The 24906-nt window shown below is 45.3% G+C and overlaps 1 protein-coding gene and 55 non-coding genes across 56 annotated transcripts; 1 reads left to right on the top strand and 55 right to left on the bottom strand.

The window, feature by feature from the left end:
• Positions 1-189: 189 nt before the first annotated feature.
• Positions 190-308, bottom strand: LOC118476457 (5S ribosomal RNA). Its single transcript, XR_004856560.1, has one exon. It is a non-coding gene; the product is annotated as a 5S ribosomal RNA (ribosomal RNA).
• A 200-nt stretch (positions 309-508) lies between these two features.
• On the bottom strand, positions 509-627 carry LOC118476456 (5S ribosomal RNA). Its single transcript, XR_004856559.1, has one exon. It is a non-coding gene; the product is annotated as a 5S ribosomal RNA (ribosomal RNA).
• A 201-nt stretch (positions 628-828) lies between these two features.
• On the bottom strand, positions 829-947 carry LOC118476455 (5S ribosomal RNA). Its single transcript, XR_004856558.1, has one exon. It is a non-coding gene; the product is annotated as a 5S ribosomal RNA (ribosomal RNA).
• A 201-nt stretch (positions 948-1148) lies between these two features.
• On the bottom strand, positions 1149-1267 carry LOC111591120 (5S ribosomal RNA). The gene has a single exon (XR_004856557.1). It is a non-coding gene; the product is annotated as a 5S ribosomal RNA (ribosomal RNA).
• A 201-nt stretch (positions 1268-1468) lies between these two features.
• Positions 1469-1587, bottom strand: LOC118476595 (5S ribosomal RNA). Its single transcript, XR_004856865.1, has one exon. It is a non-coding gene; the product is annotated as a 5S ribosomal RNA (ribosomal RNA).
• Positions 1588-1788: 201 nt separating this feature from the next.
• Positions 1789-1907, bottom strand: LOC118476594 (5S ribosomal RNA). Its single transcript, XR_004856864.1, has one exon. It is a non-coding gene; the product is annotated as a 5S ribosomal RNA (ribosomal RNA).
• A 201-nt stretch (positions 1908-2108) lies between these two features.
• On the bottom strand, positions 2109-2227 carry LOC118476593 (5S ribosomal RNA). The gene has a single exon (XR_004856863.1). It is a non-coding gene; the product is annotated as a 5S ribosomal RNA (ribosomal RNA).
• A 201-nt stretch (positions 2228-2428) lies between these two features.
• Positions 2429-2547, bottom strand: LOC111591116 (5S ribosomal RNA). Its single transcript, XR_004856862.1, has one exon. It is a non-coding gene; the product is annotated as a 5S ribosomal RNA (ribosomal RNA).
• Positions 2548-2749: 202 nt separating this feature from the next.
• LOC111591114 (5S ribosomal RNA) lies at positions 2750-2868 on the bottom strand. The gene has a single exon (XR_004856861.1). It is a non-coding gene; the product is annotated as a 5S ribosomal RNA (ribosomal RNA).
• A 202-nt stretch (positions 2869-3070) lies between these two features.
• On the bottom strand, positions 3071-3189 carry LOC118476591 (5S ribosomal RNA). The gene has a single exon (XR_004856859.1). It is a non-coding gene; the product is annotated as a 5S ribosomal RNA (ribosomal RNA).
• A 201-nt stretch (positions 3190-3390) lies between these two features.
• On the bottom strand, positions 3391-3509 carry LOC111591112 (5S ribosomal RNA). The gene has a single exon (XR_004856858.1). It is a non-coding gene; the product is annotated as a 5S ribosomal RNA (ribosomal RNA).
• Positions 3510-3709: 200 nt separating this feature from the next.
• Positions 3710-3828, bottom strand: LOC111591111 (5S ribosomal RNA). The gene has a single exon (XR_004856857.1). It is a non-coding gene; the product is annotated as a 5S ribosomal RNA (ribosomal RNA).
• Positions 3829-4028: 200 nt separating this feature from the next.
• LOC111591110 (5S ribosomal RNA) lies at positions 4029-4147 on the bottom strand. The gene has a single exon (XR_004856856.1). It is a non-coding gene; the product is annotated as a 5S ribosomal RNA (ribosomal RNA).
• A 200-nt stretch (positions 4148-4347) lies between these two features.
• Positions 4348-4466, bottom strand: LOC111591109 (5S ribosomal RNA). The gene has a single exon (XR_004856855.1). It is a non-coding gene; the product is annotated as a 5S ribosomal RNA (ribosomal RNA).
• Positions 4467-4666: 200 nt separating this feature from the next.
• LOC111591108 (5S ribosomal RNA) lies at positions 4667-4785 on the bottom strand. The gene has a single exon (XR_004856854.1). It is a non-coding gene; the product is annotated as a 5S ribosomal RNA (ribosomal RNA).
• Positions 4786-4986: 201 nt separating this feature from the next.
• On the bottom strand, positions 4987-5105 carry LOC111591107 (5S ribosomal RNA). Its single transcript, XR_004856853.1, has one exon. It is a non-coding gene; the product is annotated as a 5S ribosomal RNA (ribosomal RNA).
• A 202-nt stretch (positions 5106-5307) lies between these two features.
• On the bottom strand, positions 5308-5426 carry LOC111591106 (5S ribosomal RNA). The gene has a single exon (XR_004856852.1). It is a non-coding gene; the product is annotated as a 5S ribosomal RNA (ribosomal RNA).
• A 200-nt stretch (positions 5427-5626) lies between these two features.
• Positions 5627-5745, bottom strand: LOC118476590 (5S ribosomal RNA). Its single transcript, XR_004856850.1, has one exon. It is a non-coding gene; the product is annotated as a 5S ribosomal RNA (ribosomal RNA).
• Positions 5746-5945: 200 nt separating this feature from the next.
• Positions 5946-6064, bottom strand: LOC118476589 (5S ribosomal RNA). The gene has a single exon (XR_004856845.1). It is a non-coding gene; the product is annotated as a 5S ribosomal RNA (ribosomal RNA).
• A 201-nt stretch (positions 6065-6265) lies between these two features.
• On the bottom strand, positions 6266-6384 carry LOC118476587 (5S ribosomal RNA). Its single transcript, XR_004856835.1, has one exon. It is a non-coding gene; the product is annotated as a 5S ribosomal RNA (ribosomal RNA).
• Positions 6385-6585: 201 nt separating this feature from the next.
• Positions 6586-6704, bottom strand: LOC118476586 (5S ribosomal RNA). The gene has a single exon (XR_004856826.1). It is a non-coding gene; the product is annotated as a 5S ribosomal RNA (ribosomal RNA).
• A 201-nt stretch (positions 6705-6905) lies between these two features.
• LOC111591100 (5S ribosomal RNA) lies at positions 6906-7024 on the bottom strand. Its single transcript, XR_004856815.1, has one exon. It is a non-coding gene; the product is annotated as a 5S ribosomal RNA (ribosomal RNA).
• Positions 7025-7225: 201 nt separating this feature from the next.
• Positions 7226-7344, bottom strand: LOC111591099 (5S ribosomal RNA). Its single transcript, XR_004856804.1, has one exon. It is a non-coding gene; the product is annotated as a 5S ribosomal RNA (ribosomal RNA).
• Positions 7345-7544: 200 nt separating this feature from the next.
• Positions 7545-7663, bottom strand: LOC111591098 (5S ribosomal RNA). The gene has a single exon (XR_004856794.1). It is a non-coding gene; the product is annotated as a 5S ribosomal RNA (ribosomal RNA).
• Positions 7664-7864: 201 nt separating this feature from the next.
• LOC111591097 (5S ribosomal RNA) lies at positions 7865-7983 on the bottom strand. The gene has a single exon (XR_004856785.1). It is a non-coding gene; the product is annotated as a 5S ribosomal RNA (ribosomal RNA).
• Positions 7984-8184: 201 nt separating this feature from the next.
• LOC111591096 (5S ribosomal RNA) lies at positions 8185-8303 on the bottom strand. Its single transcript, XR_004856776.1, has one exon. It is a non-coding gene; the product is annotated as a 5S ribosomal RNA (ribosomal RNA).
• A 201-nt stretch (positions 8304-8504) lies between these two features.
• On the bottom strand, positions 8505-8623 carry LOC111591095 (5S ribosomal RNA). Its single transcript, XR_004856765.1, has one exon. It is a non-coding gene; the product is annotated as a 5S ribosomal RNA (ribosomal RNA).
• Positions 8624-8823: 200 nt separating this feature from the next.
• On the bottom strand, positions 8824-8942 carry LOC111591094 (5S ribosomal RNA). Its single transcript, XR_004856754.1, has one exon. It is a non-coding gene; the product is annotated as a 5S ribosomal RNA (ribosomal RNA).
• Positions 8943-9143: 201 nt separating this feature from the next.
• LOC111591092 (5S ribosomal RNA) lies at positions 9144-9262 on the bottom strand. The gene has a single exon (XR_004856753.1). It is a non-coding gene; the product is annotated as a 5S ribosomal RNA (ribosomal RNA).
• Positions 9263-9464: 202 nt separating this feature from the next.
• Positions 9465-9583, bottom strand: LOC111591090 (5S ribosomal RNA). The gene has a single exon (XR_004856749.1). It is a non-coding gene; the product is annotated as a 5S ribosomal RNA (ribosomal RNA).
• A 200-nt stretch (positions 9584-9783) lies between these two features.
• LOC111591084 (5S ribosomal RNA) lies at positions 9784-9902 on the bottom strand. The gene has a single exon (XR_004856746.1). It is a non-coding gene; the product is annotated as a 5S ribosomal RNA (ribosomal RNA).
• A 201-nt stretch (positions 9903-10103) lies between these two features.
• On the bottom strand, positions 10104-10222 carry LOC111591074 (5S ribosomal RNA). Its single transcript, XR_004856743.1, has one exon. It is a non-coding gene; the product is annotated as a 5S ribosomal RNA (ribosomal RNA).
• Positions 10223-10422: 200 nt separating this feature from the next.
• LOC111591063 (5S ribosomal RNA) lies at positions 10423-10541 on the bottom strand. Its single transcript, XR_004856733.1, has one exon. It is a non-coding gene; the product is annotated as a 5S ribosomal RNA (ribosomal RNA).
• A 200-nt stretch (positions 10542-10741) lies between these two features.
• On the bottom strand, positions 10742-10860 carry LOC111591052 (5S ribosomal RNA). Its single transcript, XR_004856728.1, has one exon. It is a non-coding gene; the product is annotated as a 5S ribosomal RNA (ribosomal RNA).
• Positions 10861-11060: 200 nt separating this feature from the next.
• On the bottom strand, positions 11061-11179 carry LOC111591041 (5S ribosomal RNA). The gene has a single exon (XR_004856717.1). It is a non-coding gene; the product is annotated as a 5S ribosomal RNA (ribosomal RNA).
• Positions 11180-11380: 201 nt separating this feature from the next.
• On the bottom strand, positions 11381-11499 carry LOC111590904 (5S ribosomal RNA). Its single transcript, XR_004856706.1, has one exon. It is a non-coding gene; the product is annotated as a 5S ribosomal RNA (ribosomal RNA).
• A 200-nt stretch (positions 11500-11699) lies between these two features.
• LOC111591030 (5S ribosomal RNA) lies at positions 11700-11818 on the bottom strand. Its single transcript, XR_004856695.1, has one exon. It is a non-coding gene; the product is annotated as a 5S ribosomal RNA (ribosomal RNA).
• A 201-nt stretch (positions 11819-12019) lies between these two features.
• LOC111591019 (5S ribosomal RNA) lies at positions 12020-12138 on the bottom strand. The gene has a single exon (XR_004856684.1). It is a non-coding gene; the product is annotated as a 5S ribosomal RNA (ribosomal RNA).
• A 200-nt stretch (positions 12139-12338) lies between these two features.
• LOC111591008 (5S ribosomal RNA) lies at positions 12339-12457 on the bottom strand. Its single transcript, XR_004856673.1, has one exon. It is a non-coding gene; the product is annotated as a 5S ribosomal RNA (ribosomal RNA).
• Positions 12458-12658: 201 nt separating this feature from the next.
• LOC111590996 (5S ribosomal RNA) lies at positions 12659-12777 on the bottom strand. Its single transcript, XR_004856661.1, has one exon. It is a non-coding gene; the product is annotated as a 5S ribosomal RNA (ribosomal RNA).
• A 200-nt stretch (positions 12778-12977) lies between these two features.
• On the bottom strand, positions 12978-13096 carry LOC111590988 (5S ribosomal RNA). Its single transcript, XR_004856650.1, has one exon. It is a non-coding gene; the product is annotated as a 5S ribosomal RNA (ribosomal RNA).
• Positions 13097-13296: 200 nt separating this feature from the next.
• On the bottom strand, positions 13297-13415 carry LOC111590981 (5S ribosomal RNA). Its single transcript, XR_004856639.1, has one exon. It is a non-coding gene; the product is annotated as a 5S ribosomal RNA (ribosomal RNA).
• Positions 13416-13615: 200 nt separating this feature from the next.
• LOC111590970 (5S ribosomal RNA) lies at positions 13616-13734 on the bottom strand. Its single transcript, XR_004856628.1, has one exon. It is a non-coding gene; the product is annotated as a 5S ribosomal RNA (ribosomal RNA).
• A 200-nt stretch (positions 13735-13934) lies between these two features.
• Positions 13935-14053, bottom strand: LOC111590959 (5S ribosomal RNA). The gene has a single exon (XR_004856617.1). It is a non-coding gene; the product is annotated as a 5S ribosomal RNA (ribosomal RNA).
• A 200-nt stretch (positions 14054-14253) lies between these two features.
• Positions 14254-14372, bottom strand: LOC111590948 (5S ribosomal RNA). The gene has a single exon (XR_004856606.1). It is a non-coding gene; the product is annotated as a 5S ribosomal RNA (ribosomal RNA).
• A 200-nt stretch (positions 14373-14572) lies between these two features.
• On the bottom strand, positions 14573-14691 carry LOC111590941 (5S ribosomal RNA). The gene has a single exon (XR_004856595.1). It is a non-coding gene; the product is annotated as a 5S ribosomal RNA (ribosomal RNA).
• A 200-nt stretch (positions 14692-14891) lies between these two features.
• LOC111590930 (5S ribosomal RNA) lies at positions 14892-15010 on the bottom strand. The gene has a single exon (XR_004856584.1). It is a non-coding gene; the product is annotated as a 5S ribosomal RNA (ribosomal RNA).
• A 201-nt stretch (positions 15011-15211) lies between these two features.
• On the bottom strand, positions 15212-15330 carry LOC111590919 (5S ribosomal RNA). Its single transcript, XR_004856573.1, has one exon. It is a non-coding gene; the product is annotated as a 5S ribosomal RNA (ribosomal RNA).
• Positions 15331-15530: 200 nt separating this feature from the next.
• Positions 15531-15649, bottom strand: LOC118476459 (5S ribosomal RNA). The gene has a single exon (XR_004856562.1). It is a non-coding gene; the product is annotated as a 5S ribosomal RNA (ribosomal RNA).
• A 201-nt stretch (positions 15650-15850) lies between these two features.
• On the bottom strand, positions 15851-15969 carry LOC118476592 (5S ribosomal RNA). Its single transcript, XR_004856860.1, has one exon. It is a non-coding gene; the product is annotated as a 5S ribosomal RNA (ribosomal RNA).
• Positions 15970-16169: 200 nt separating this feature from the next.
• On the bottom strand, positions 16170-16288 carry LOC118476576 (5S ribosomal RNA). Its single transcript, XR_004856691.1, has one exon. It is a non-coding gene; the product is annotated as a 5S ribosomal RNA (ribosomal RNA).
• A 201-nt stretch (positions 16289-16489) lies between these two features.
• LOC111591104 (5S ribosomal RNA) lies at positions 16490-16608 on the bottom strand. Its single transcript, XR_004856840.1, has one exon. It is a non-coding gene; the product is annotated as a 5S ribosomal RNA (ribosomal RNA).
• Positions 16609-16809: 201 nt separating this feature from the next.
• Positions 16810-16928, bottom strand: LOC111591093 (5S ribosomal RNA). The gene has a single exon (XR_004856752.1). It is a non-coding gene; the product is annotated as a 5S ribosomal RNA (ribosomal RNA).
• A 200-nt stretch (positions 16929-17128) lies between these two features.
• Positions 17129-17247, bottom strand: LOC111591002 (5S ribosomal RNA). Its single transcript, XR_004856667.1, has one exon. It is a non-coding gene; the product is annotated as a 5S ribosomal RNA (ribosomal RNA).
• A 200-nt stretch (positions 17248-17447) lies between these two features.
• Positions 17448-17566, bottom strand: LOC111590902 (5S ribosomal RNA). Its single transcript, XR_004856556.1, has one exon. It is a non-coding gene; the product is annotated as a 5S ribosomal RNA (ribosomal RNA).
• Positions 17567-18041: 475 nt separating this feature from the next.
• On the top strand, positions 18042-23304 carry LOC109944425 (guanosine nucleotide diphosphate dissociation inhibitor 1). Its single transcript, XM_020549185.3, has 9 exons — positions 18042-18285; positions 18391-18461; positions 20345-20443; positions 21375-21446; positions 21534-21596; positions 22274-22375; positions 22565-22689; positions 22817-23027; positions 23118-23304. The coding sequence occupies exons 1-9, from the start codon at positions 18042-18044 to the stop codon at positions 23226-23228; spliced, it is 1098 nt and encodes a 365-aa protein (XP_020404774.1). The 3' UTR covers positions 23229-23304.
• The last annotated feature ends 1602 nt before the right edge of the window (positions 23305-24906 follow it).

Raw genomic sequence — 24906 nt, 5'->3', positions numbered from 1 at the left:
GTCCTCCTTCCTCTTATGCCCACACCTCCGTGCTCGGCTCGCCCACGGCACTGGACATCCTTCCTCCGCACAAAGTACCCGAAAAACGCCCCTTAAAACAAATAAAAGGTAATTTAACACGAGAACGGTCACCCATTTTTACTATGGTTTGGTGTTCGAAAAACAAACAAAAATAAAACCAAAAAAAAAGGAATGCAACACGAGGACTTCCCAGGAGGTCACCCATCCTAGTACTACTCTCGCCCAAGCACGCTTAACTTCGGAGTTCTGATGGGATCCGGTGCTTTAGTGCTGGTATGATCGCATCCGTCATATCCTGCGTCCTCCTTCCTCTTATGCCCACACCTCCGTGCTCGGCTCGCCCACGGCACTGGACATCCTTCCTCCGCACAAAGTACCCGAAAAACGCCCCTTAAAACAAATAAAAGGTAATTTAACACGAGAACGGTCACCCATTTTTACTATGGTTTGGTGTTCGAAAAACAAACAAAAATAAAACCAAAAAAAAGGAATGCAACACGAGGACTTCCCAGGAGGTCACCCATCCTAGTACTACTCTCGCCCAAGCACGCTTAACTTCGGAGTTCTGATGGGATCCGGTGCTTTAGTGCTGGTATGATCGCATCCGTCATATCCTGCGTCCTCCTTCCTCTTATGCCCACACCTCCGTGCTCGGCTCGCCCACGGCACTGGACATCCTTCCTCCGCACAAAGTACCCGAAAAACGCCCCTTAAAACAAATAAAAGGTAATTTAACACGAGAACGGTCACCCATTTTTACTATGGTTTGGTGTTCGAAAAACAAACAAAAATAAAACCAAAAAAAAAGGAATGCAACACGAGGACTTCCCAGGAGGTCACCCATCCTAGTACTACTCTCGCCCAAGCACGCTTAACTTCGGAGTTCTGATGGGATCCGGTGCTTTAGTGCTGGTATGATCGCATCCGTCATATCCTGCGTCCTCCTTCCTCTTATGCCCACACCTCCGTGCTCGGCTCGCCCACGGCACTGGACATCCTTCCTCCGCACAAAGTACCCGAAAAACGCCCCTTAAAACAAATAAAAGGTAATTTAACACGAGAACGGTCACCCATTTTTACTATGGTTTGGTGTTCGAAAAACAAACAAAAATAAAACCAAAAAAAAAGGAATGCAACACGAGGACTTCCCAGGAGGTCACCCATCCTAGTACTACTCTCGCCCAAGCACGCTTAACTTCGGAGTTCTGATGGGATCCGGTGCTTTAGTGCTGGTATGATCGCATCCGTCATATCCTGCGTCCTCCTTCCTCTTATGCCCACACCTCCGTGCTCGGCTCGCCCACGGCACTGGACATCCTTCCTCCGCACAAAGTACCCGAAAAACGCCCCTTAAAACAAATAAAAGGTAATTTAACACGAGAACGGTCACCCATTTTTACTATGGTTTGGTGTTCGAAAAACAAACAAAAATAAAACCAAAAAAAAAGGAATGCAACACGAGGACTTCCCAGGAGGTCACCCATCCTAGTACTACTCTCGCCCAAGCACGCTTAACTTCGGAGTTCTGATGGGATCCGGTGCTTTAGTGCTGGTATGATCGCATCCGTCATATCCTGCGTCCTCCTTCCTCTTATGCCCACACCTCCGTGCTCGGCTCGCCCACGGCACTGGACATCCTTCCTCCGCACAAAGTACCCGAAAAAACGCCCCTTAAAACAAATAAAAGGTAATTTAACACGAGAACGGTCACCCATTTTTACTATGGTTTGGTGTTCGAAAAACAAACAAAAATAAAACCAAAAAAAAGGAATGCAACACGAGGACTTCCCAGGAGGTCACCCATCCTAGTACTACTCTCGCCCAAGCACGCTTAACTTCGGAGTTCTGATGGGATCCGGTGCTTTAGTGCTGGTATGATCGCATCCGTCATATCCTGCGTCCTCCTTCCTCTTATGCCCACACCTCCGTGCTCGGCTCGCCCACGGCACTGGACATCCTTCCTCCGCACAAAGTACCCGAAAAACGCCCCTTAAAACAAATAAAAGGTAATTTAACACGAGAACGGTCACCCATTTTTACTATGGTTTGGTGTTCGAAAAACAAACAAAAATAAAACCAAAAAAAAAGGAATGCAACACGAGGACTTCCCAGGAGGTCACCCATCCTAGTACTACTCTCGCCCAAGCACGCTTAACTTCGGAGTTCTGATGGGATCCGGTGCTTTAGTGCTGGTATGATCGCATCCGTCATATCCTGCGTCCTCCTTCCTCTTATGCCCACACCTCCGTGCTCGGCTCGCCCACGGCACTGGACATCCTTCCTCCGCACAAAGTACCCGAAAAACGCCCCTTAAAACAAATAAAAGGTAATTTAACACGAGAACGGTCACCCATTTTTACTATGGTTTGGTGTTCGAAAAACAAACAAAAATAAAACCAAAAAAAAAGGAATGCAACACGAGGACTTCCCAGGAGGTCACCCATCCTAGTACTACTCTCGCCCAAGCACGCTTAACTTCGGAGTTCTGATGGGATCCGGTGCTTTAGTGCTGGTATGATCGCATCCGTCATATCCTGCGTCCTCCTTCCTCTTATGCCCACACCTCCGTGCTCGGCTCGCCCACGGCACTGGACATCCTTCCTCCGCACAAAGTACCCGAAAAAACGCCCCTTAAAACAAATAAAAGGTAATTTAACACGAGAACGGTCACCCATTTTTACTATGGTTTGGTGTTCGAAAAACAAACAAAAATAAAACCAAAAAAAAAGGAATGCAACACGAGGACTTCCCAGGAGGTCACCCATCCTAGTACTACTCTCGCCCAAGCACGCTTAACTTCGGAGTTCTGATGGGATCCGGTGCTTTAGTGCTGGTATGATCGCATCCGTCATATCCTGCGTCCTCCTTCCTCTTATGCCCACACCTCCGTGCTCGGCTCGCCCACGGCACTGGACATCCTTCCTCCGCACAAAGTACCCGAAAAAACGCCCCTTAAAACAAATAAAAGGTAATTTAACACGAGAACGGTCACCCATTTTTACTATGGTTTGGTGTTCGAAAAACAAACAAAAATAAAACCAAAAAAAAAGGAATGCAACACGAGGACTTCCCAGGAGGTCACCCATCCTAGTACTACTCTCGCCCAAGCACGCTTAACTTCGGAGTTCTGATGGGATCCGGTGCTTTAGTGCTGGTATGATCGCATCCGTCATATCCTGCGTCCTCCTTCCTCTTATGCCCACACCTCCGTGCTCGGCTCGCCCACGGCACTGGACATCCTTCCTCCGCACAAAGTACCCGAAAAACGCCCCTTAAAACAAATAAAAGGTAATTTAACACGAGAACGGTCACCCATTTTTACTATGGTTTGGTGTTCGAAAAACAAACAAAAATAAAACCAAAAAAAAAGGAATGCAACACGAGGACTTCCCAGGAGGTCACCCATCCTAGTACTACTCTCGCCCAAGCACGCTTAACTTCGGAGTTCTGATGGGATCCGGTGCTTTAGTGCTGGTATGATCGCATCCGTCATATCCTGCGTCCTCCTTCCTCTTATGCCCACACCTCCGTGCTCGGCTCGCCCACGGCACTGGACATCCTTCCTCCGCACAAAGTACCCGAAAAACGCCCCTTAAAACAAATAAAAGGTAATTTAACACGAGAACGGTCACCCATTTTTACTATGGTTTGGTGTTCGAAAAACAAACAAAAATAAAACCAAAAAAAAGGAATGCAACACGAGGACTTCCCAGGAGGTCACCCATCCTAGTACTACTCTCGCCCAAGCACGCTTAACTTCGGAGTTCTGATGGGATCCGGTGCTTTAGTGCTGGTATGATCGCATCCGTCATATCCTGCGTCCTCCTTCCTCTTATGCCCACACCTCCGTGCTCGGCTCGCCCACGGCACTGGACATCCTTCCTCCGCACAAAGTACCCGAAAAACGCCCCTTAAAACAAATAAAAGGTAATTTAACACGAGAACGGTCACCCATTTTTACTATGGTTTGGTGTTCGAAAAACAAACAAAAATAAAACCAAAAAAAAGGAATGCAACACGAGGACTTCCCAGGAGGTCACCCATCCTAGTACTACTCTCGCCCAAGCACGCTTAACTTCGGAGTTCTGATGGGATCCGGTGCTTTAGTGCTGGTATGATCGCATCCGTCATATCCTGCGTCCTCCTTCCTCTTATGCCCACACCTCCGTGCTCGGCTCGCCCACGGCACTGGACATCCTTCCTCCGCACAAAGTACCCGAAAAACGCCCCTTAAAACAAATAAAAGGTAATTTAACACGAGAACGGTCACCCATTTTTACTATGGTTTGGTGTTCGAAAAACAAACAAAAATAAAACCAAAAAAAAGGAATGCAACACGAGGACTTCCCAGGAGGTCACCCATCCTAGTACTACTCTCGCCCAAGCACGCTTAACTTCGGAGTTCTGATGGGATCCGGTGCTTTAGTGCTGGTATGATCGCATCCGTCATATCCTGCGTCCTCCTTCCTCTTATGCCCACACCTCCGTGCTCGGCTCGCCCACGGCACTGGACATCCTTCCTCCGCACAAAGTACCCGAAAAACGCCCCTTAAAACAAATAAAAGGTAATTTAACACGAGAACGGTCACCCATTTTTACTATGGTTTGGTGTTCGAAAAACAAACAAAAATAAAACCAAAAAAAAGGAATGCAACACGAGGACTTCCCAGGAGGTCACCCATCCTAGTACTACTCTCGCCCAAGCACGCTTAACTTCGGAGTTCTGATGGGATCCGGTGCTTTAGTGCTGGTATGATCGCATCCGTCATATCCTGCGTCCTCCTTCCTCTTATGCCCACACCTCCGTGCTCGGCTCGCCCACGGCACTGGACATCCTTCCTCCGCACAAAGTACCCGAAAAAACGCCCCTTAAAACAAATAAAAGGTAATTTAACACGAGAACGGTCACCCATTTTTACTATGGTTTGGTGTTCGAAAAACAAACAAAAATAAAACCAAAAAAAAGGAATGCAACACGAGGACTTCCCAGGAGGTCACCCATCCTAGTACTACTCTCGCCCAAGCACGCTTAACTTCGGAGTTCTGATGGGATCCGGTGCTTTAGTGCTGGTATGATCGCATCCGTCATATCCTGCGTCCTCCTTCCTCTTATGCCCACACCTCCGTGCTCGGCTCGCCCACGGCACTGGACATCCTTCCTCCGCACAAAGTACCCGAAAAAACGCCCCTTAAAACAAATAAAAGGTAATTTAACACGAGAACGGTCACCCATTTTTACTATGGTTTGGTGTTCGAAAAACAAACAAAAATAAAACCAAAAAAAAAGGAATGCAACACGAGGACTTCCCAGGAGGTCACCCATCCTAGTACTACTCTCGCCCAAGCACGCTTAACTTCGGAGTTCTGATGGGATCCGGTGCTTTAGTGCTGGTATGATCGCATCCGTCATATCCTGCGTCCTCCTTCCTCTTATGCCCACACCTCCGTGCTCGGCTCGCCCACGGCACTGGACATCCTTCCTCCGCACAAAGTACCCGAAAAACGCCCCTTAAAACAAATAAAAGGTAATTTAACACGAGAACGGTCACCCATTTTTACTATGGTTTGGTGTTCGAAAAACAAACAAAAATAAAACCAAAAAAAAGGAATGCAACACGAGGACTTCCCAGGAGGTCACCCATCCTAGTACTACTCTCGCCCAAGCACGCTTAACTTCGGAGTTCTGATGGGATCCGGTGCTTTAGTGCTGGTATGATCGCATCCGTCATATCCTGCGTCCTCCTTCCTCTTATGCCCACACCTCCGTGCTCGGCTCGCCCACGGCACTGGACATCCTTCCTCCGCACAAAGTACCCGAAAAACGCCCCTTAAAACAAATAAAAGGTAATTTAACACGAGAACGGTCACCCATTTTTACTATGGTTTGGTGTTCGAAAAACAAACAAAAATAAAACCAAAAAAAAGGAATGCAACACGAGGACTTCCCAGGAGGTCACCCATCCTAGTACTACTCTCGCCCAAGCACGCTTAACTTCGGAGTTCTGATGGGATCCGGTGCTTTAGTGCTGGTATGATCGCATCCGTCATATCCTGCGTCCTCCTTCCTCTTATGCCCACACCTCCGTGCTCGGCTCGCCCACGGCACTGGACATCCTTCCTCCGCACAAAGTACCCGAAAAACGCCCCTTAAAACAAATAAAAGGTAATTTAACACGAGAACGGTCACCCATTTTTACTATGGTTTGGTGTTCGAAAAACAAACAAAAATAAAACCAAAAAAAAAGGAATGCAACACGAGGACTTCCCAGGAGGTCACCCATCCTAGTACTACTCTCGCCCAAGCACGCTTAACTTCGGAGTTCTGATGGGATCCGGTGCTTTAGTGCTGGTATGATCGCATCCGTCATATCCTGCGTCCTCCTTCCTCTTATGCCCACACCTCCGTGCTCGGCTCGCCCACGGCACTGGACATCCTTCCTCCGCACAAAGTACCCGAAAAACGCCCCTTAAAACAAATAAAAGGTAATTTAACACGAGAACGGTCACCCATTTTTACTATGGTTTGGTGTTCGAAAAACAAACAAAAATAAAACCAAAAAAAAAGGAATGCAACACGAGGACTTCCCAGGAGGTCACCCATCCTAGTACTACTCTCGCCCAAGCACGCTTAACTTCGGAGTTCTGATGGGATCCGGTGCTTTAGTGCTGGTATGATCGCATCCGTCATATCCTGCGTCCTCCTTCCTCTTATGCCCACACCTCCGTGCTCGGCTCGCCCACGGCACTGGACATCCTTCCTCCGCACAAAGTACCCGAAAAACGCCCCTTAAAACAAATAAAAGGTAATTTAACACGAGAACGGTCACCCATTTTTACTATGGTTTGGTGTTCGAAAAACAAACAAAAATAAAACCAAAAAAAAAGGAATGCAACACGAGGACTTCCCAGGAGGTCACCCATCCTAGTACTACTCTCGCCCAAGCACGCTTAACTTCGGAGTTCTGATGGGATCCGGTGCTTTAGTGCTGGTATGATCGCATCCGTCATATCCTGCGTCCTCCTTCCTCTTATGCCCACACCTCCGTGCTCGGCTCGCCCACGGCACTGGACATCCTTCCTCCGCACAAAGTACCCGAAAAACGCCCCTTAAAACAAATAAAAGGTAATTTAACACGAGAACGGTCACCCATTTTTACTATGGTTTGGTGTTCGAAAAACAAACAAAAATAAAACCAAAAAAAAAGGAATGCAACACGAGGACTTCCCAGGAGGTCACCCATCCTAGTACTACTCTCGCCCAAGCACGCTTAACTTCGGAGTTCTGATGGGATCCGGTGCTTTAGTGCTGGTATGATCGCATCCGTCATATCCTGCGTCCTCCTTCCTCTTATGCCCACACCTCCGTGCTCGGCTCGCCCACGGCACTGGACATCCTTCCTCCGCACAAAGTACCCGAAAAACGCCCCTTAAAACAAATAAAAGGTAATTTAACACGAGAACGGTCACCCATTTTTACTATGGTTTGGTGTTCGAAAAACAAACAAAAATAAAACCAAAAAAAAGGAATGCAACACGAGGACTTCCCAGGAGGTCACCCATCCTAGTACTACTCTCGCCCAAGCACGCTTAACTTCGGAGTTCTGATGGGATCCGGTGCTTTAGTGCTGGTATGATCGCATCCGTCATATCCTGCGTCCTCCTTCCTCTTATGCCCACACCTCCGTGCTCGGCTCGCCCACGGCACTGGACATCCTTCCTCCGCACAAAGTACCCGAAAAACGCCCCTTAAAACAAATAAAAGGTAATTTAACACGAGAACGGTCACCCATTTTTACTATGGTTTGGTGTTCGAAAAACAAACAAAAATAAAACCAAAAAAAAAGGAATGCAACACGAGGACTTCCCAGGAGGTCACCCATCCTAGTACTACTCTCGCCCAAGCACGCTTAACTTCGGAGTTCTGATGGGATCCGGTGCTTTAGTGCTGGTATGATCGCATCCGTCATATCCTGCGTCCTCCTTCCTCTTATGCCCACACCTCCGTGCTCGGCTCGCCCACGGCACTGGACATCCTTCCTCCGCACAAAGTACCCGAAAAACGCCCCTTAAAACAAATAAAAGGTAATTTAACACGAGAACGGTCACCCATTTTTACTATGGTTTGGTGTTCGAAAAACAAACAAAAATAAAACCAAAAAAAAAGGAATGCAACACGAGGACTTCCCAGGAGGTCACCCATCCTAGTACTACTCTCGCCCAAGCACGCTTAACTTCGGAGTTCTGATGGGATCCGGTGCTTTAGTGCTGGTATGATCGCATCCGTCATATCCTGCGTCCTCCTTCCTCTTATGCCCACACCTCCGTGCTCGGCTCGCCCACGGCACTGGACATCCTTCCTCCGCACAAAGTACCCGAAAAAACGCCCCTTAAAACAAATAAAAGGTAATTTAACACGAGAACGGTCACCCATTTTTACTATGGTTTGGTGTTCGAAAAACAAACAAAAATAAAACCAAAAAAAAGGAATGCAACACGAGGACTTCCCAGGAGGTCACCCATCCTAGTACTACTCTCGCCCAAGCACGCTTAACTTCGGAGTTCTGATGGGATCCGGTGCTTTAGTGCTGGTATGATCGCATCCGTCATATCCTGCGTCCTCCTTCCTCTTATGCCCACACCTCCGTGCTCGGCTCGCCCACGGCACTGGACATCCTTCCTCCGCACAAAGTACCCGAAAAACGCCCCTTAAAACAAATAAAAGGTAATTTAACACGAGAACGGTCACCCATTTTTACTATGGTTTGGTGTTCGAAAAACAAACAAAAATAAAACCAAAAAAAAGGAATGCAACACGAGGACTTCCCAGGAGGTCACCCATCCTAGTACTACTCTCGCCCAAGCACGCTTAACTTCGGAGTTCTGATGGGATCCGGTGCTTTAGTGCTGGTATGATCGCATCCGTCATATCCTGCGTCCTCCTTCCTCTTATGCCCACACCTCCGTGCTCGGCTCGCCCACGGCACTGGACATCCTTCCTCCGCACAAAGTACCCGAAAAACGCCCCTTAAAACAAATAAAAGGTAATTTAACACGAGAACGGTCACCCATTTTTACTATGGTTTGGTGTTCGAAAAACAAACAAAAATAAAACCAAAAAAAAAGGAATGCAACACGAGGACTTCCCAGGAGGTCACCCATCCTAGTACTACTCTCGCCCAAGCACGCTTAACTTCGGAGTTCTGATGGGATCCGGTGCTTTAGTGCTGGTATGATCGCATCCGTCATATCCTGCGTCCTCCTTCCTCTTATGCCCACACCTCCGTGCTCGGCTCGCCCACGGCACTGGACATCCTTCCTCCGCACAAAGTACCCGAAAAAACGCCCCTTAAAACAAATAAAAGGTAATTTAACACGAGAACGGTCACCCATTTTTACTATGGTTTGGTGTTCGAAAAACAAACAAAAATAAAACCAAAAAAAAAGGAATGCAACACGAGGACTTCCCAGGAGGTCACCCATCCTAGTACTACTCTCGCCCAAGCACGCTTAACTTCGGAGTTCTGATGGGATCCGGTGCTTTAGTGCTGGTATGATCGCATCCGTCATATCCTGCGTCCTCCTTCCTCTTATGCCCACACCTCCGTGCTCGGCTCGCCCACGGCACTGGACATCCTTCCTCCGCACAAAGTACCCGAAAAACGCCCCTTAAAACAAATAAAAGGTAATTTAACACGAGAACGGTCACCCATTTTTACTATGGTTTGGTGTTCGAAAAACAAACAAAAATAAAACCAAAAAAAAGGAATGCAACACGAGGACTTCCCAGGAGGTCACCCATCCTAGTACTACTCTCGCCCAAGCACGCTTAACTTCGGAGTTCTGATGGGATCCGGTGCTTTAGTGCTGGTATGATCGCATCCGTCATATCCTGCGTCCTCCTTCCTCTTATGCCCACACCTCCGTGCTCGGCTCGCCCACGGCACTGGACATCCTTCCTCCGCACAAAGTACCCGAAAAACGCCCCTTAAAACAAATAAAAGGTAATTTAACACGAGAACGGTCACCCATTTTTACTATGGTTTGGTGTTCGAAAAACAAACAAAAATAAAACCAAAAAAAAAGGAATGCAACACGAGGACTTCCCAGGAGGTCACCCATCCTAGTACTACTCTCGCCCAAGCACGCTTAACTTCGGAGTTCTGATGGGATCCGGTGCTTTAGTGCTGGTATGATCGCATCCGTCATATCCTGCGTCCTCCTTCCTCTTATGCCCACACCTCCGTGCTCGGCTCGCCCACGGCACTGGACATCCTTCCTCCGCACAAAGTACCCGAAAAACGCCCCTTAAAACAAATAAAAGGTAATTTAACACGAGAACGGTCACCCATTTTTACTATGGTTTGGTGTTCGAAAAACAAACAAAAATAAAACCAAAAAAAAGGAATGCAACACGAGGACTTCCCAGGAGGTCACCCATCCTAGTACTACTCTCGCCCAAGCACGCTTAACTTCGGAGTTCTGATGGGATCCGGTGCTTTAGTGCTGGTATGATCGCATCCGTCATATCCTGCGTCCTCCTTCCTCTTATGCCCACACCTCCGTGCTCGGCTCGCCCACGGCACTGGACATCCTTCCTCCGCACAAAGTACCCGAAAAACGCCCCTTAAAACAAATAAAAGGTAATTTAACACGAGAACGGTCACCCATTTTTACTATGGTTTGGTGTTCGAAAAACAAACAAAAATAAAACCAAAAAAAAGGAATGCAACACGAGGACTTCCCAGGAGGTCACCCATCCTAGTACTACTCTCGCCCAAGCACGCTTAACTTCGGAGTTCTGATGGGATCCGGTGCTTTAGTGCTGGTATGATCGCATCCGTCATATCCTGCGTCCTCCTTCCTCTTATGCCCACACCTCCGTGCTCGGCTCGCCCACGGCACTGGACATCCTTCCTCCGCACAAAGTACCCGAAAAACGCCCCTTAAAACAAATAAAAGGTAATTTAACACGAGAACGGTCACCCATTTTTACTATGGTTTGGTGTTCGAAAAACAAACAAAAATAAAACCAAAAAAAAGGAATGCAACACGAGGACTTCCCAGGAGGTCACCCATCCTAGTACTACTCTCGCCCAAGCACGCTTAACTTCGGAGTTCTGATGGGATCCGGTGCTTTAGTGCTGGTATGATCGCATCCGTCATATCCTGCGTCCTCCTTCCTCTTATGCCCACACCTCCGTGCTCGGCTCGCCCACGGCACTGGACATCCTTCCTCCGCACAAAGTACCCGAAAAACGCCCCTTAAAACAAATAAAAGGTAATTTAACACGAGAACGGTCACCCATTTTTACTATGGTTTGGTGTTCGAAAAACAAACAAAAATAAAACCAAAAAAAAAGGAATGCAACACGAGGACTTCCCAGGAGGTCACCCATCCTAGTACTACTCTCGCCCAAGCACGCTTAACTTCGGAGTTCTGATGGGATCCGGTGCTTTAGTGCTGGTATGATCGCATCCGTCATATCCTGCGTCCTCCTTCCTCTTATGCCCACACCTCCGTGCTCGGCTCGCCCACGGCACTGGACATCCTTCCTCCGCACAAAGTACCCGAAAAACGCCCCTTAAAACAAATAAAAGGTAATTTAACACGAGAACGGTCACCCATTTTTACTATGGTTTGGTGTTCGAAAAACAAACAAAAATAAAACCAAAAAAAAGGAATGCAACACGAGGACTTCCCAGGAGGTCACCCATCCTAGTACTACTCTCGCCCAAGCACGCTTAACTTCGGAGTTCTGATGGGATCCGGTGCTTTAGTGCTGGTATGATCGCATCCGTCATATCCTGCGTCCTCCTTCCTCTTATGCCCACACCTCCGTGCTCGGCTCGCCCACGGCACTGGACATCCTTCCTCCGCACAAAGTACCCGAAAAACGCCCCTTAAAACAAATAAAAGGTAATTTAACACGAGAACGGTCACCCATTTTTACTATGGTTTGGTGTTCGAAAAACAAACAAAAATAAAACCAAAAAAAAAGGAATGCAACACGAGGACTTCCCAGGAGGTCACCCATCCTAGTACTACTCTCGCCCAAGCACGCTTAACTTCGGAGTTCTGATGGGATCCGGTGCTTTAGTGCTGGTATGATCGCATCCGTCATATCCTGCGTCCTCCTTCCTCTTATGCCCACACCTCCGTGCTCGGCTCGCCCACGGCACTGGACATCCTTCCTCCGCACAAAGTACCCGAAAAACGCCCCTTAAAACAAATAAAAGGTAATTTAACACGAGAACGGTCACCCATTTTTACTATGGTTTGGTGTTCGAAAAACAAACAAAAATAAAACCAAAAAAAAGGAATGCAACACGAGGACTTCCCAGGAGGTCACCCATCCTAGTACTACTCTCGCCCAAGCACGCTTAACTTCGGAGTTCTGATGGGATCCGGTGCTTTAGTGCTGGTATGATCGCATCCGTCATATCCTGCGTCCTCCTTCCTCTTATGCCCACACCTCCGTGCTCGGCTCGCCCACGGCACTGGACATCCTTCCTCCGCACAAAGTACCCGAAAAACGCCCCTTAAAACAAATAAAAGGTAATTTAACACGAGAACGGTCACCCATTTTTACTATGGTTTGGTGTTCGAAAAACAAACAAAAATAAAACCAAAAAAAAAGGAATGCAACACGAGGACTTCCCAGGAGGTCACCCATCCTAGTACTACTCTCGCCCAAGCACGCTTAACTTCGGAGTTCTGATGGGATCCGGTGCTTTAGTGCTGGTATGATCGCATCCGTCATATCCTGCGTCCTCCTTCCTCTTATGCCCACACCTCCGTGCTCGGCTCGCCCACGGCACTGGACATCCTTCCTCCGCACAAAGTACCCGAAAAACGCCCCTTAAAACAAATAAAAGGTAATTTAACACGAGAACGGTCACCCATTTTTACTATGGTTTGGTGTTCGAAAAACAAACAAAAATAAAACCAAAAAAAAGGAATGCAACACGAGGACTTCCCAGGAGGTCACCCATCCTAGTACTACTCTCGCCCAAGCACGCTTAACTTCGGAGTTCTGATGGGATCCGGTGCTTTAGTGCTGGTATGATCGCATCCGTCATATCCTGCGTCCTCCTTCCTCTTATGCCCACACCTCCGTGCTCGGCTCGCCCACGGCACTGGACATCCTTCCTCCGCACAAAGTACCCGAAAAACGCCCCTTAAAACAAATAAAAGGTAATTTAACACGAGAACGGTCACCCATTTTTACTATGGTTTGGTGTTCGAAAAACAAACAAAAATAAAACCAAAAAAAAGGAATGCAACACGAGGACTTCCCAGGAGGTCACCCATCCTAGTACTACTCTCGCCCAAGCACGCTTAACTTCGGAGTTCTGATGGGATCCGGTGCTTTAGTGCTGGTATGATCGCATCCGTCATATCCTGCGTCCTCCTTCCTCTTATGCCCACACCTCCGTGCTCGGCTCGCCCACGGCACTGGACATCCTTCCTCCGCACAAAGTACCCGAAAAACGCCCCTTAAAACAAATAAAAGGTAATTTAACACGAGAACGGTCACCCATTTTTACTATGGTTTGGTGTTCGAAAAACAAACAAAAATAAAACCAAAAAAAAGGAATGCAACACGAGGACTTCCCAGGAGGTCACCCATCCTAGTACTACTCTCGCCCAAGCACGCTTAACTTCGGAGTTCTGATGGGATCCGGTGCTTTAGTGCTGGTATGATCGCATCCGTCATATCCTGCGTCCTCCTTCCTCTTATGCCCACACCTCCGTGCTCGGCTCGCCCACGGCACTGGACATCCTTCCTCCGCACAAAGTACCCGAAAAACGCCCCTTAAAACAAATAAAAGGTAATTTAACACGAGAACGGTCACCCATTTTTACTATGGTTTGGTGTTCGAAAAACAAACAAAAATAAAACCAAAAAAAAGGAATGCAACACGAGGACTTCCCAGGAGGTCACCCATCCTAGTACTACTCTCGCCCAAGCACGCTTAACTTCGGAGTTCTGATGGGATCCGGTGCTTTAGTGCTGGTATGATCGCATCCGTCATATCCTGCGTCCTCCTTCCTCTTATGCCCACACCTCCGTGCTCGGCTCGCCCACGGCACTGGACATCCTTCCTCCGCACAAAGTACCCGAAAAACGCCCCTTAAAACAAATAAAAGGTAATTTAACACGAGAACGGTCACCCATTTTTACTATGGTTTGGTGTTCGAAAAACAAACAAAAATAAAACCAAAAAAAAGGAATGCAACACGAGGACTTCCCAGGAGGTCACCCATCCTAGTACTACTCTCGCCCAAGCACGCTTAACTTCGGAGTTCTGATGGGATCCGGTGCTTTAGTGCTGGTATGATCGCATCCGTCATATCCTGCGTCCTCCTTCCTCTTATGCCCACACCTCCGTGCTCGGCTCGCCCACGGCACTGGACATCCTTCCTCCGCACAAAGTACCCGAAAAACGCCCCTTAAAACAAATAAAAGGTAATTTAACACGAGAACGGTCACCCATTTTTACTATGGTTTGGTGTTCGAAAAACAAACAAAAATAAAACCAAAAAAAAGGAATGCAACACGAGGACTTCCCAGGAGGTCACCCATCCTAGTACTACTCTCGCCCAAGCACGCTTAACTTCGGAGTTCTGATGGGATCCGGTGCTTTAGTGCTGGTATGATCGCATCCGTCATATCCTGCGTCCTCCTTCCTCTTATGCCCACACCTCCGTGCTCGGCTCGCCCACGGCACTGGACATCCTTCCTCCGCACAAAGTACCCGAAAAACGCCCCTTAAAACAAATAAAAGGTAATTTAACACGAGAACGGTCACCCATTTTTACTATGGTTTGGTGTTCGAAAAACAAACAAAAATAAAACCAAAAAAAAGGAATGCAACACGAGGACTTCCCAGGAGGTCACCCATCCTAGTACTACTCTCGCCCAAGCACGCTTAACTTCGGAGTTCTGATGGGATCCGGTGCTTTAGTGCTGGTATGATCGCATCCGTCATATCCTGCGTCCTCCTTCCTCTTATGCCCACACCTCCGTGCTCGGCTCGCCCACGGCACTGGACATCCTTCCTCCGCACAAAGTACCCGAAAAACGCCCCTTTAAAACAAATAAAAGGTAATTTAACACGAGAACGGTCACCCATTTTTACTATGGTTTGGTGTTCGAAAAACAAACAAAAATAAAACCAAAAAAAAGGAATGCAACACGAGGACTTCCCAGGAGGTCACCCATCCTAGTACTACTCTCGCCCAAGCACGCTTAACTTCGGAGTTCTGATGGGATCCGGTGCTTTAGTGCTGGTATGATCGCATCCATCATATCCTGCGTCCTCCTTCCTCTTATGCCCACACCTCCGTGCTCGGCTCGCCCACGGCACTGGACATCCTTCCTCCGCACAAAGTACCCGAAAAACGCCCCTTAAAACAAATAAAAGGTAATTTAACACGAGAACGGTCACCCATTTTTACTATGGTTTGGTGTTCGAAAAACAAACAAAAATAAAACCAAAAAAAAGGAATGCAACACGAGGACTTCCCAGGAGGTCACCCATCCTAGTACTACTCTCGCCCAAGCACGCTTAACTTCGGAGTTCTGATGGGATCCGGTGCTTTAGTGCTGGTATGATCGCATCCGTCATATCCTGCGTCCTCCTTCCTCTTATGCCCACACCTCCGTGCTCGGCTCGCCCACGGCACTGGACATCCTTCCTCCGCACAAAGTACCCGAAAAACGCCCCTTAAAACAAATAAAAGGTAATTTAACACGAGAACGGTCACCCATTTTTACTATGGTTTGGTGTTCGAAAAACAAACAAAAATAAAACCAAAAAAAAAGGAATGCAACACGAGGACTTCCCAGGAGGTCACCCATCCTAGTACTACTCTCGCCCAAGCACGCTTAACTTCGGAGTTCTGATGGGATCCGGTGCTTTAGTGCTGGTATGATCGCATCCGTCATATCCTGCGTCCTCCTTCCTCTTATGCCCACACCTCCGTGCTCGGCTCGCCCACGGCACTGGACATCCTTCCTCCGCACAAAGTACCCGAAAAACACCCCTTAAAACAAATAAAAGGTAATTTAACACGAGAACGGTCACCCATTTTTACTATGGTTTGGTGTTCGAAAAACAAACAAAAATAAAACCAAAAAAAAGGTATGCAACACGAGGACTTCCCAGGAGGTCACCCATCCTAGTACTACTCTCGCCCAAGCACGCTTAACTTCGGAGTTCTGATGGGATCCGGTGCTTTAGTGCTGGTATGATCGCATCCGTCATATCCTGCGTCCTCCTTCCTCTTATGCCCACACCTCCGTGCTCGGCTCGCCCACGGCACTGGACATCCTTCCTCCGCACAAAGTACCCGAAAAAACGCCCCTTAAAACAAATAAAAGGTAATTTAACACGAGAACGGTCACCCATTTTTACTATGGTTTGGTGTTCGAAAAACAAACAAAAATAAAACCAAAAAAAAGGAATGCAACACGAGGACTTCCCAGGAGGTCACCCATCCTAGTACTACTCTCGCCCAAGCACGCTTAACTTCGGAGTTCTGATGGGATCCGGTGCTTTAGTGCTGGTATGATCGCATCCGTCATATCCCGCGTCCTCCTTCCTCTTATGCCCACACCTCCGTGCTCGGCTCGCCCACGGCACTGGACATCCTTCCTCCGCACAAAGTACCCGAAAAACGCCCCTTAAAACAAATAAAAGGTAATTTAACACGAGAACGGTCACCCATTTTTACTATGGTTTGGTGTTCGAAAAACAAACAAAAATAAAACCAAAAAAAAAGGAATGCAACACGAGGACTTCCCAGGAGGTCACCCATCCTAGTACTACTCTCGCCCAAGCACGCTTAACTTCGGAGTTCTGATGGGATCCGGTGCTTTAGTGCTGGTATGATCGCATCCGTCATATCCTGCGTCCTCCTTCCTCTTATGCCCACACCTCCGTGCTCGGCTCGCCCACGGCACTGGACATCCTTCCTCCGCACAAAGTACCCGAAAAACACCCCTTAAAACAAATAAAAGGTAATTTAACACGAGAACGGTCACCCATTTTTACTATGGTTTGGTGTTCGAAAAACAAACAAAAATAAAACCAAAAAAAAGGAATGCAACACGAGGACTTCCCAGGAGGTCACCCATCCTAGTACTACTCTCGCCCAAGCACGCTTAACTTCGGAGTTCTGATGGGATCCGGTGCTTTAGTGCTGGTATGATCGCATCCGTCATATCCTGCGTCCTCCTTCCTCTTATGCCCACACCTCCGTGCTCGGCTCGCCCACGGCACTGGACATCCTTCCTCCGCACAAAGTACCCGAAAAACGCCCCTTAAAACAAATAAAAGGTAATTTAACACGAGAACGGTCACCCATTTTTACTATGGTTTGGTGTTCGAAAAACAAACAAAAATAAAACCAAAAAAAAGGAATGCAACACGAGGACTTCCCAGGAGGTCACCCATCCTAGTACTACTCTCGCCCAAGCACGCTTAACTTCGGAGTTCTGATGGGATCCGGTGCTTTAGTGCTGGTATGATCGCATCCGTCATATCCCGCGTCCTCCTTCCTCTTATGCCCACACCTCCGTGCTCGGCTCGCCCACGGCACTGGACATCCTTCCTCCGCACAAAGTACCCGAAAAACGCCCCTTAAAACAAATAAAAGGTAATTTAACACGAGAACGGTCACCCATTTTTACTATGGTTTGGTGTTCGAATTTTAACTTACTTTGAATATTTACTATGGTTTTGCCTTTGAAATTTAACTTACTATGTATTTTTTACTGTGGTTTTGTCAAATTTTTACTTTGGTATGGACACCAAAATATAATCTCATATTTTTACGGTGGTTTGGCCGAAGGTAGATGCAACCGAGGGGGAGGTCGAGATCCGGCGCCTGGAGGAGGCCATCCACGGTGCCATGGTGCGTGGCATGCAAATGTAGCGAGGCGGGCGGTGTGGGTCATTCTCTTTGTCTCGACCTCGCCAGTTACATCAGGTACGTCGCCAGCGGGGGATGGATGGCTGGTGTCATTATTTGTCGCTCCTTCCTTCCGTCTAATTTCCTCAATACTGTTCGATATCGCATCACCAACCGGCAGCAGGTGTTCGACCTCGGCAAGTACAACGAGACGTGCCACAACATTGTCCCTAAGTACATCTCTGAGTGGGAGGCCATGGTCACACGTACGAGGAGGTGGATTGACTTCAAGAACGACTACAAGACCATGAACCTCAACTTCATGGAGAGCGTCTGGTACTCTGGTGGGTGTTTGCAAAGCTCTGGGAGAAGGACCTCATCTATAAGGGCATCAAGGTTGCATCTCTAACCTTTACAATCTCGATACTTGCGAATCAAATGTCATGCAGTACTTCTACGCATAGCTGCCCATGGAGGCTCTAGAGTTGCGCTGCCGGATGAAACGAATCCTTGTGATCTGGTTGGTGCCGCCTAGCCGCTGGCCATTGCGTGTGCAGGTGGTGGACTGGACAACGAGGATGTTGGAAGGATTCGGGGAGTGGTGGATGGTGGGGCGATGTAATCAAGAATTGGAATGGGCTGGAGACGGCAACGAAGGAAGAAGTCTTCTCTTCTTTGTTAATCTATACTACTTCTTAAGACTCCATGTAGACGTTCAGAGAAGTAATATATTGGCATCTGAAGAGAATGTTAGTGTGCTACAGTTACAAGAAAATGAAGAACAGACCAGTGTGAGGCGGCGACAGTACGAGGCACGCCACCCAGTCCGCAGAGAGGTAAATATTATTTCACTACTATTTTATTCCTTAGTTTTGCTGTGATTTCACTACTATTTTATTCTATACTACTTCTTGCTGCAGGCATCACAAGGTCAAGATGTTTGAGATTTCAGTGCTTCATTTAACTTTCAGCTTGTGTTGTCTTAGCTTACTATGGCATTAACCCACTACTCTCCTGAATTGTCATGTGATCTGTATCATGTAATCATGAAAAATGCATTTTATGCTACAAGCACTTGTGGTTTTGCTAACTATATCCAGTTATGCAATCCACAGTCCTTTGTAACAGTACATGATTATGCCAAACAAGACATTAGTTGAATGATATGTTCAAACTATTCAAATGTTTTTCTCTTTGTAACAGTTTGTGATATTGGAATGATATGTTCAATCCACAGTCCTTTGTCTGGGATGGATTTCTTTGTCTTCACTCTTGAGTATAGTGTATTTCTGACTATCATTTATCAATTTTGTTGACTTTTATGCTCATAACTTGAGAAACTTTTATTATAAGTGTACACTGTGTTTTATTTTTTAATGTTGTTTGACTGATTACTGCAAGGAATCTTGTGTAGGTATTGAATATGCTTGCTTGATGGATTGAAGATCCAAACCCGAATACCTTCTAACTTCATAAGTTCATATCCCACGAGTCTGATTACTTGTGGCTTGCTGAAGATGGCATGAAGATGCAAGTGATTATTGCTTGTTCTGTGGTTTATTTCCTTTTACTTAGTTAACTTCCTATTAGGCAGCTACTGCACCAGCAAACCTGTCAACATAGAGAGAGGCTTCTTCTGTAAACCTACTAATCCAGGACTCGTGAGAACAAGAAAGCAAGGATGCCATGGATACAATATTTGTGTGGCAACAATATTAGACATTGTACTCTTTTCTTTTCAAATTATAACCATTCTCTTCTTTTTAAATCAGCGTGAGGTGGCGACAGTACGAGGCATGCCACCCAGCCCGCAGAGAGGTAAATATTATTTCACTACTATTTTATTCCTTAGTTTTGCTGTGGAAATATCCAACTCTGCGTTCGTCCGAAATATCGGCAGCACCATTTGTGGGCACCTGGATACTAGGCAAAGTTATATGGATCCTTCACAGGCATGGGCTAGGAAGGGCATCAGTTTGTCCCATGCTCCCATGGTTGGAATAAATAAATACTGGTACCACCTATAAACGAACGGGGATAACATTTTCTTAGTTTAAAGTTCAACATATTTTTCTTTGTTACCTGATGTAAGTGCATTTGTTCATTGATTGGAAACAAAAAAATACAATGTGTTACTTCTTCAGTCACACACTAAAATTGTTATTATGCTGGAAACTGGTAGCTTTAAGTATGGAACAAATTCCATTCCTTCTGGCGATGAAAAAAGCGAGCTTTTCTTTCATTTGTTCTCTTCTTATTATTTCTCCTGTCATTACTTTCGCCACCAGATTTTTGGTTTTAGATTCGTAGCTTTCCTAGCTCAGTACTCAATATTTCTTTCCATTTCGGTAGTTGAAACCTTATCAGACTAGATCTGTGATGGCTTTCCTTATCACTGTACAGGGTCATCTGCACACCAACAGGGTCTGCGACAATGTGTGGACCTTCATTCTAACAGATGCAACCTTCAAGAGCGCTGAGATTCAAGAAACACTGAGCAAGGTGAATTTGTTGTCCCCTCTGAGCTTTGTTTGTGTGAATCTAAACAATCAGCCATGCAATTGACTAGAGTACCATGGCTGCCAACATTTTATCCGTATTGAATATGGAATATGGTTTTGCTCGTATTGAATATGGAATATGGTTGCCAACATTTTATCCGTATTTTTAGATATATAACAAAAACTATACATTTGAATAGTATGTCTAGAGCATGTATACTTGAGTGACCAATGAGCATTGAATTTTACTGCATATGATGGAAGAAATGTACTATTGTTACTGATAAGGTCAAAATGCTGCAGTACTATTGTTACTGATATCTACCAGTGTGCTTATTACATGCTACTTGTAGTAGTAACAACAAAGAGTCAAAGACTCTGAAGCTTTGGTGCCTGGCGGTAAGACTTCTGAAAGAAATGTGGAAGAGGTGGATTTTTTGGCATATTACACGTTGAATAGCATGAATAGCATTTTATTCCATATGCGGTGCGAAGATATTTCTTGCATGTTGCTGCTATGTTCTTATGTAAAATTCGACATATGCATGTTCCAGTCCCCTTAATGTGTTCATGACATGTGGGTCCATGATCAACATGTCAGTGACACATTTTGGGATTGCAAATTTTGCAATGGCAAATAACTAACCTCTTTCTGCACAAAGGTAACTCCATGTTCCATGTGTATTTCAAAAAATATGGTTTAAGTGATGATACAGTGGATTTCGTTGGACATGCACTTGCTCTTCATAGAGATGATCGTTATCTCGATGAACCAGCACTTGATACAGTGAAAAGGATGAAAGTAAGTCTTGGCCAAAGCTGCTCCCTAGCTGTTGCTATGGATAAACTTGTGTGGTTCCTAATGCTTGGAATATATTTCCTTTATATAGTGCAGTTATATTTACCTAATGTGTGCCTTTACCTATATGCAGACTCTCTTGCACGCTTTCAAAGGAGGATCACCTTATATCTATCCACTATATGGGCTGGGTGAGCTACCACAGGTCTATCAAAATCGAATTTGTTAATGTAATACTTCTCGAGTAGGCACATGTTCCTTGTTGATGATCAGTGCTTGTTTTGGGCTACAGGGTTTTGCACGACTGAGTGTTGTTTATGGTGGTACTTACATGTTAAACAAGCCAGATTGCAAGGTCTTCTTTTTCACCTCGCTAATCCGGACACCACCAAAATAGTATCATACCCATCTGATTTTGGCAATCCTTCAATAGAGTCCATCGTTAAATCTTGACATGCTCCTTGAGGAGTGGGTAAAGGTTGCAGCAACCTTGGAATGTGAATTCTCTCAGCCTTAGCCCGTTGACAGGTACTGCACTACCTGACAAAATTAGCCACATCCTCTTTCAAACCTATCCAACAGAACACTTTCTTGACTCTCTGGTAAGTAGCTTCAATGCCAGAGTGTCCCCTATCACACTGTCATGCATTGTTACTATTACTTTGGTTTTCAATGTAGAATTATCAGCCAACCAAATCTGAGCTCCGTTTCTGATGATGCCTTGATACAAAGAATACCCTTGCTCATTAGGACTTTGCAAAGCCAGCAGAGCTAATAACTGCTGTGCTGTAGCATCTGTGACATAAGAATTGAGAACTTCTTGAACCCACTGAGGCTTGACCTCCGTTATTGTGTGCACAACCATAGCATGCCCAATCCTTGACAAGGCATCATCTGCTAAGTTCTCTTTTCCCTTTCTGTATAGAATCTTGAACTGCAGTACCAAAAGCTTAGCCATAGCTTTCTTCTGCAATTCAGAATGCAGACTCTGAAAATGCTCTCATTTTTTTCCTGTGTTGCCTCATTTTATAGGTTGAATTCGATATGGAGGGGAAAGTATGTGGTGTCACATCTGAAGGTGAAACTGCAAAGTGCAAGAAGGTGGTGTGTGATCCTTCGTATTTACAAAACAAGGTGAATACTCTCTATATCCAAATTTTAGAGGGCTTGGTTATTTCGGTGCCAAATACTTATATTTTGCTTGATGACAAGCTAATTTACTAATTTTTTCCATCTTGAAAAAGTATTTGTTATTATATGACCTTCTGGTGTTTTTGGTAAACTTTTTTTCTCATTTTTTGCCACCCTAATGTTTCTCGACAGGTTAGGAAGATTGGTAGAGTTGTTCATGCAATTGCTATCATGAGCCACCCAATCCCTAATACAAACGAGTCCCACTCGGTTCAAATTATTTTGCCTCAGAAGCAACTTGGACGCAGATCAGACATGTGAGGCCTTCTCTCATGCTGAAATAGTTTTCATTTCATTAATGACTAGATTTACTTAAACACTTTTATCAAACAGATCACTATGCTTGACACAGTTATGATATTTCTGTCGGTATTCTCTTTCTAGGTATGTTTTCTGTTGCTCATACACGCACAATGTTGCACCAAGAGGGAAGTTCATTGCATTTGTGTCTGCAGAAGCAGAGACTGATAATCCCCAGTCTAAGCTAAAGCCTGGAATTGATCTACTTGGTTCTGTAGATGAGATTTTTTATGATATCTATGACAGATATGAACCAGTGAATGAACCATCTCTTGATAATTGCTTTGTCTCGACAGTAAGATTTGCAGTTTATGTTAGCAGAATGAACATTTAACTTCACTGTTTAAACATTCTACTAAATTTTTCTGGCTGTTTCACTATGCAGAGCTATGATGCGACCACACATTTTGAGACAACTGTAACAGATGTTCTGAACATGTATACAATGATCACCGGAAAGGTAACATGGACTTCATCTTTTTATTTATTGGAGTGATGTAGCCTGCAGTAGTTTTTGTACTAAAATGTTGGTCAAACTTAAGTCCAATTAAAAGAAGACCTGTGAATCTGTGATTTTTTATCGAGTAGTTACAACTAACTGAGCATTGTTTAATCATGACTTGAAACACACCTCCAGTTCAAGTTCGTCTGTTTGTATGGGCACTTCTATGTAGAGCACCAAAGTTGTTATTTACTTAATATTTTTTGCCATCATTTTTTAGAAACGAATAAGTCATTGATTATGGTGGTTAACATATATATGAACTGTTTGTGAGACTCTTTACTTGTGATCATACCCAGTGTTTCCTTGCATTTGTTTATGGTGGTGATCCACTGACAGACCTATCACTTCATGCTCTCCTTGACAAATTCATGGAAAATAAACCAAGAGGGAGCCGCATAGCTGAAGGAAGATGGCACGGTGGATCACAAATTGCCCCATAGCCCCATAGCCGCATAGCCGCATAGTTTCCGTTGCAACGCACGGGCACACACCTAGTAAGTGATAAAGAACATAGGAAAAATACAGAGAGCCCTAGTAAAGAGCTAATCTAAGTTTAACTATTTTATTAGGCACTAAGAAATCAAGGAAAACCATGATTAAAAATATAAGGACCATTTCAAAAATGATAAGAAAATTTCAGTAGACTCCTAACTGATAGAACACCACTACAAAAATGATAAACACCCCAACCCATCATAATAAGTGGGTTGAACAATTAAAACTTGATTTGGCCCATGTTTTAATTAAATCATGAGAAAGGCTAAAATTGTGCAACAGAGGGCAAACAAATTTTTACCCAATTACTTATGCAGTAGACCACCCGATAAAAATATGAAACCCAATTAAAAAGGTAAGGTGACACACATTACCCCCTACCCCATGAAAAAAAGACCATATATTCCAAGAATTTCTACCACCCTCTCCTTTAAGCAAAAAGTTGCCAAGTTCTAGAATGATTGCTCTTGCACAAAGAAGAAGTTAGTAAAAATTAGAAATATGTTGTTTGACATTTTTCAAGTATACTGGTAGTAGAAAGCACCACTATGGCCAAGAACTTTAGAAAACCACAGAAAAATGACCAATAGGTATTAGTGGCTAAAACTTGGTACAAAGTCATATTGTTACACCTAAATGCCAGCAAAAATAAGCTTTAAGGATTAATCCACTGTTAGAGGAGAGTTGTAGTTCAAAGCACCCTCTCTACCCTAAAACTTAATATTTTTGTATAGAGAGAACCCGTAACATTTTAAGCCTCAATTTTTGAGACTTAGAGTTGTACACCCGTGAGAAGCTACTGTAATTTTTACAGAATTTTTGGGAATTTATAAAGCTATGTTGTAGTTCAAACCCACCTTAAAAAGCATAATAGAAAAAGAAAAAAGAGAGATTTGGTAAGGAAAATGAATCACACCCCAATGAATTCAGCAAGGATCATAATAACCTTCACTAAGACACTAAAAGTAAATCAGTGGAACACTAAAATAATCTGACCATTTACCTTAACCAAGCTTGACCCTAAATTGGCTAAGTATACCACCGAAATTCCCGTAGTAAGATTTAACCTTACTTGTCAATTTAATCATTTCTATTACTACCACATTGCATATCATGGCATACATGTATCTCACTCATTGCATTCATTAGATTGCAACCTCGCTGACACAGAGTA

The sequence above is a fragment of the Zea mays genome, chromosome 2 (assembly GCF_902167145.1).
Source record: "Zea mays cultivar B73 chromosome 2, Zm-B73-REFERENCE-NAM-5.0, whole genome shotgun sequence".
NCBI lineage: Eukaryota > Viridiplantae > Streptophyta > Magnoliopsida > Poales > Poaceae > Zea > Zea mays.
This window is presented reverse-complemented; position numbering and strand designations above follow the sequence as displayed.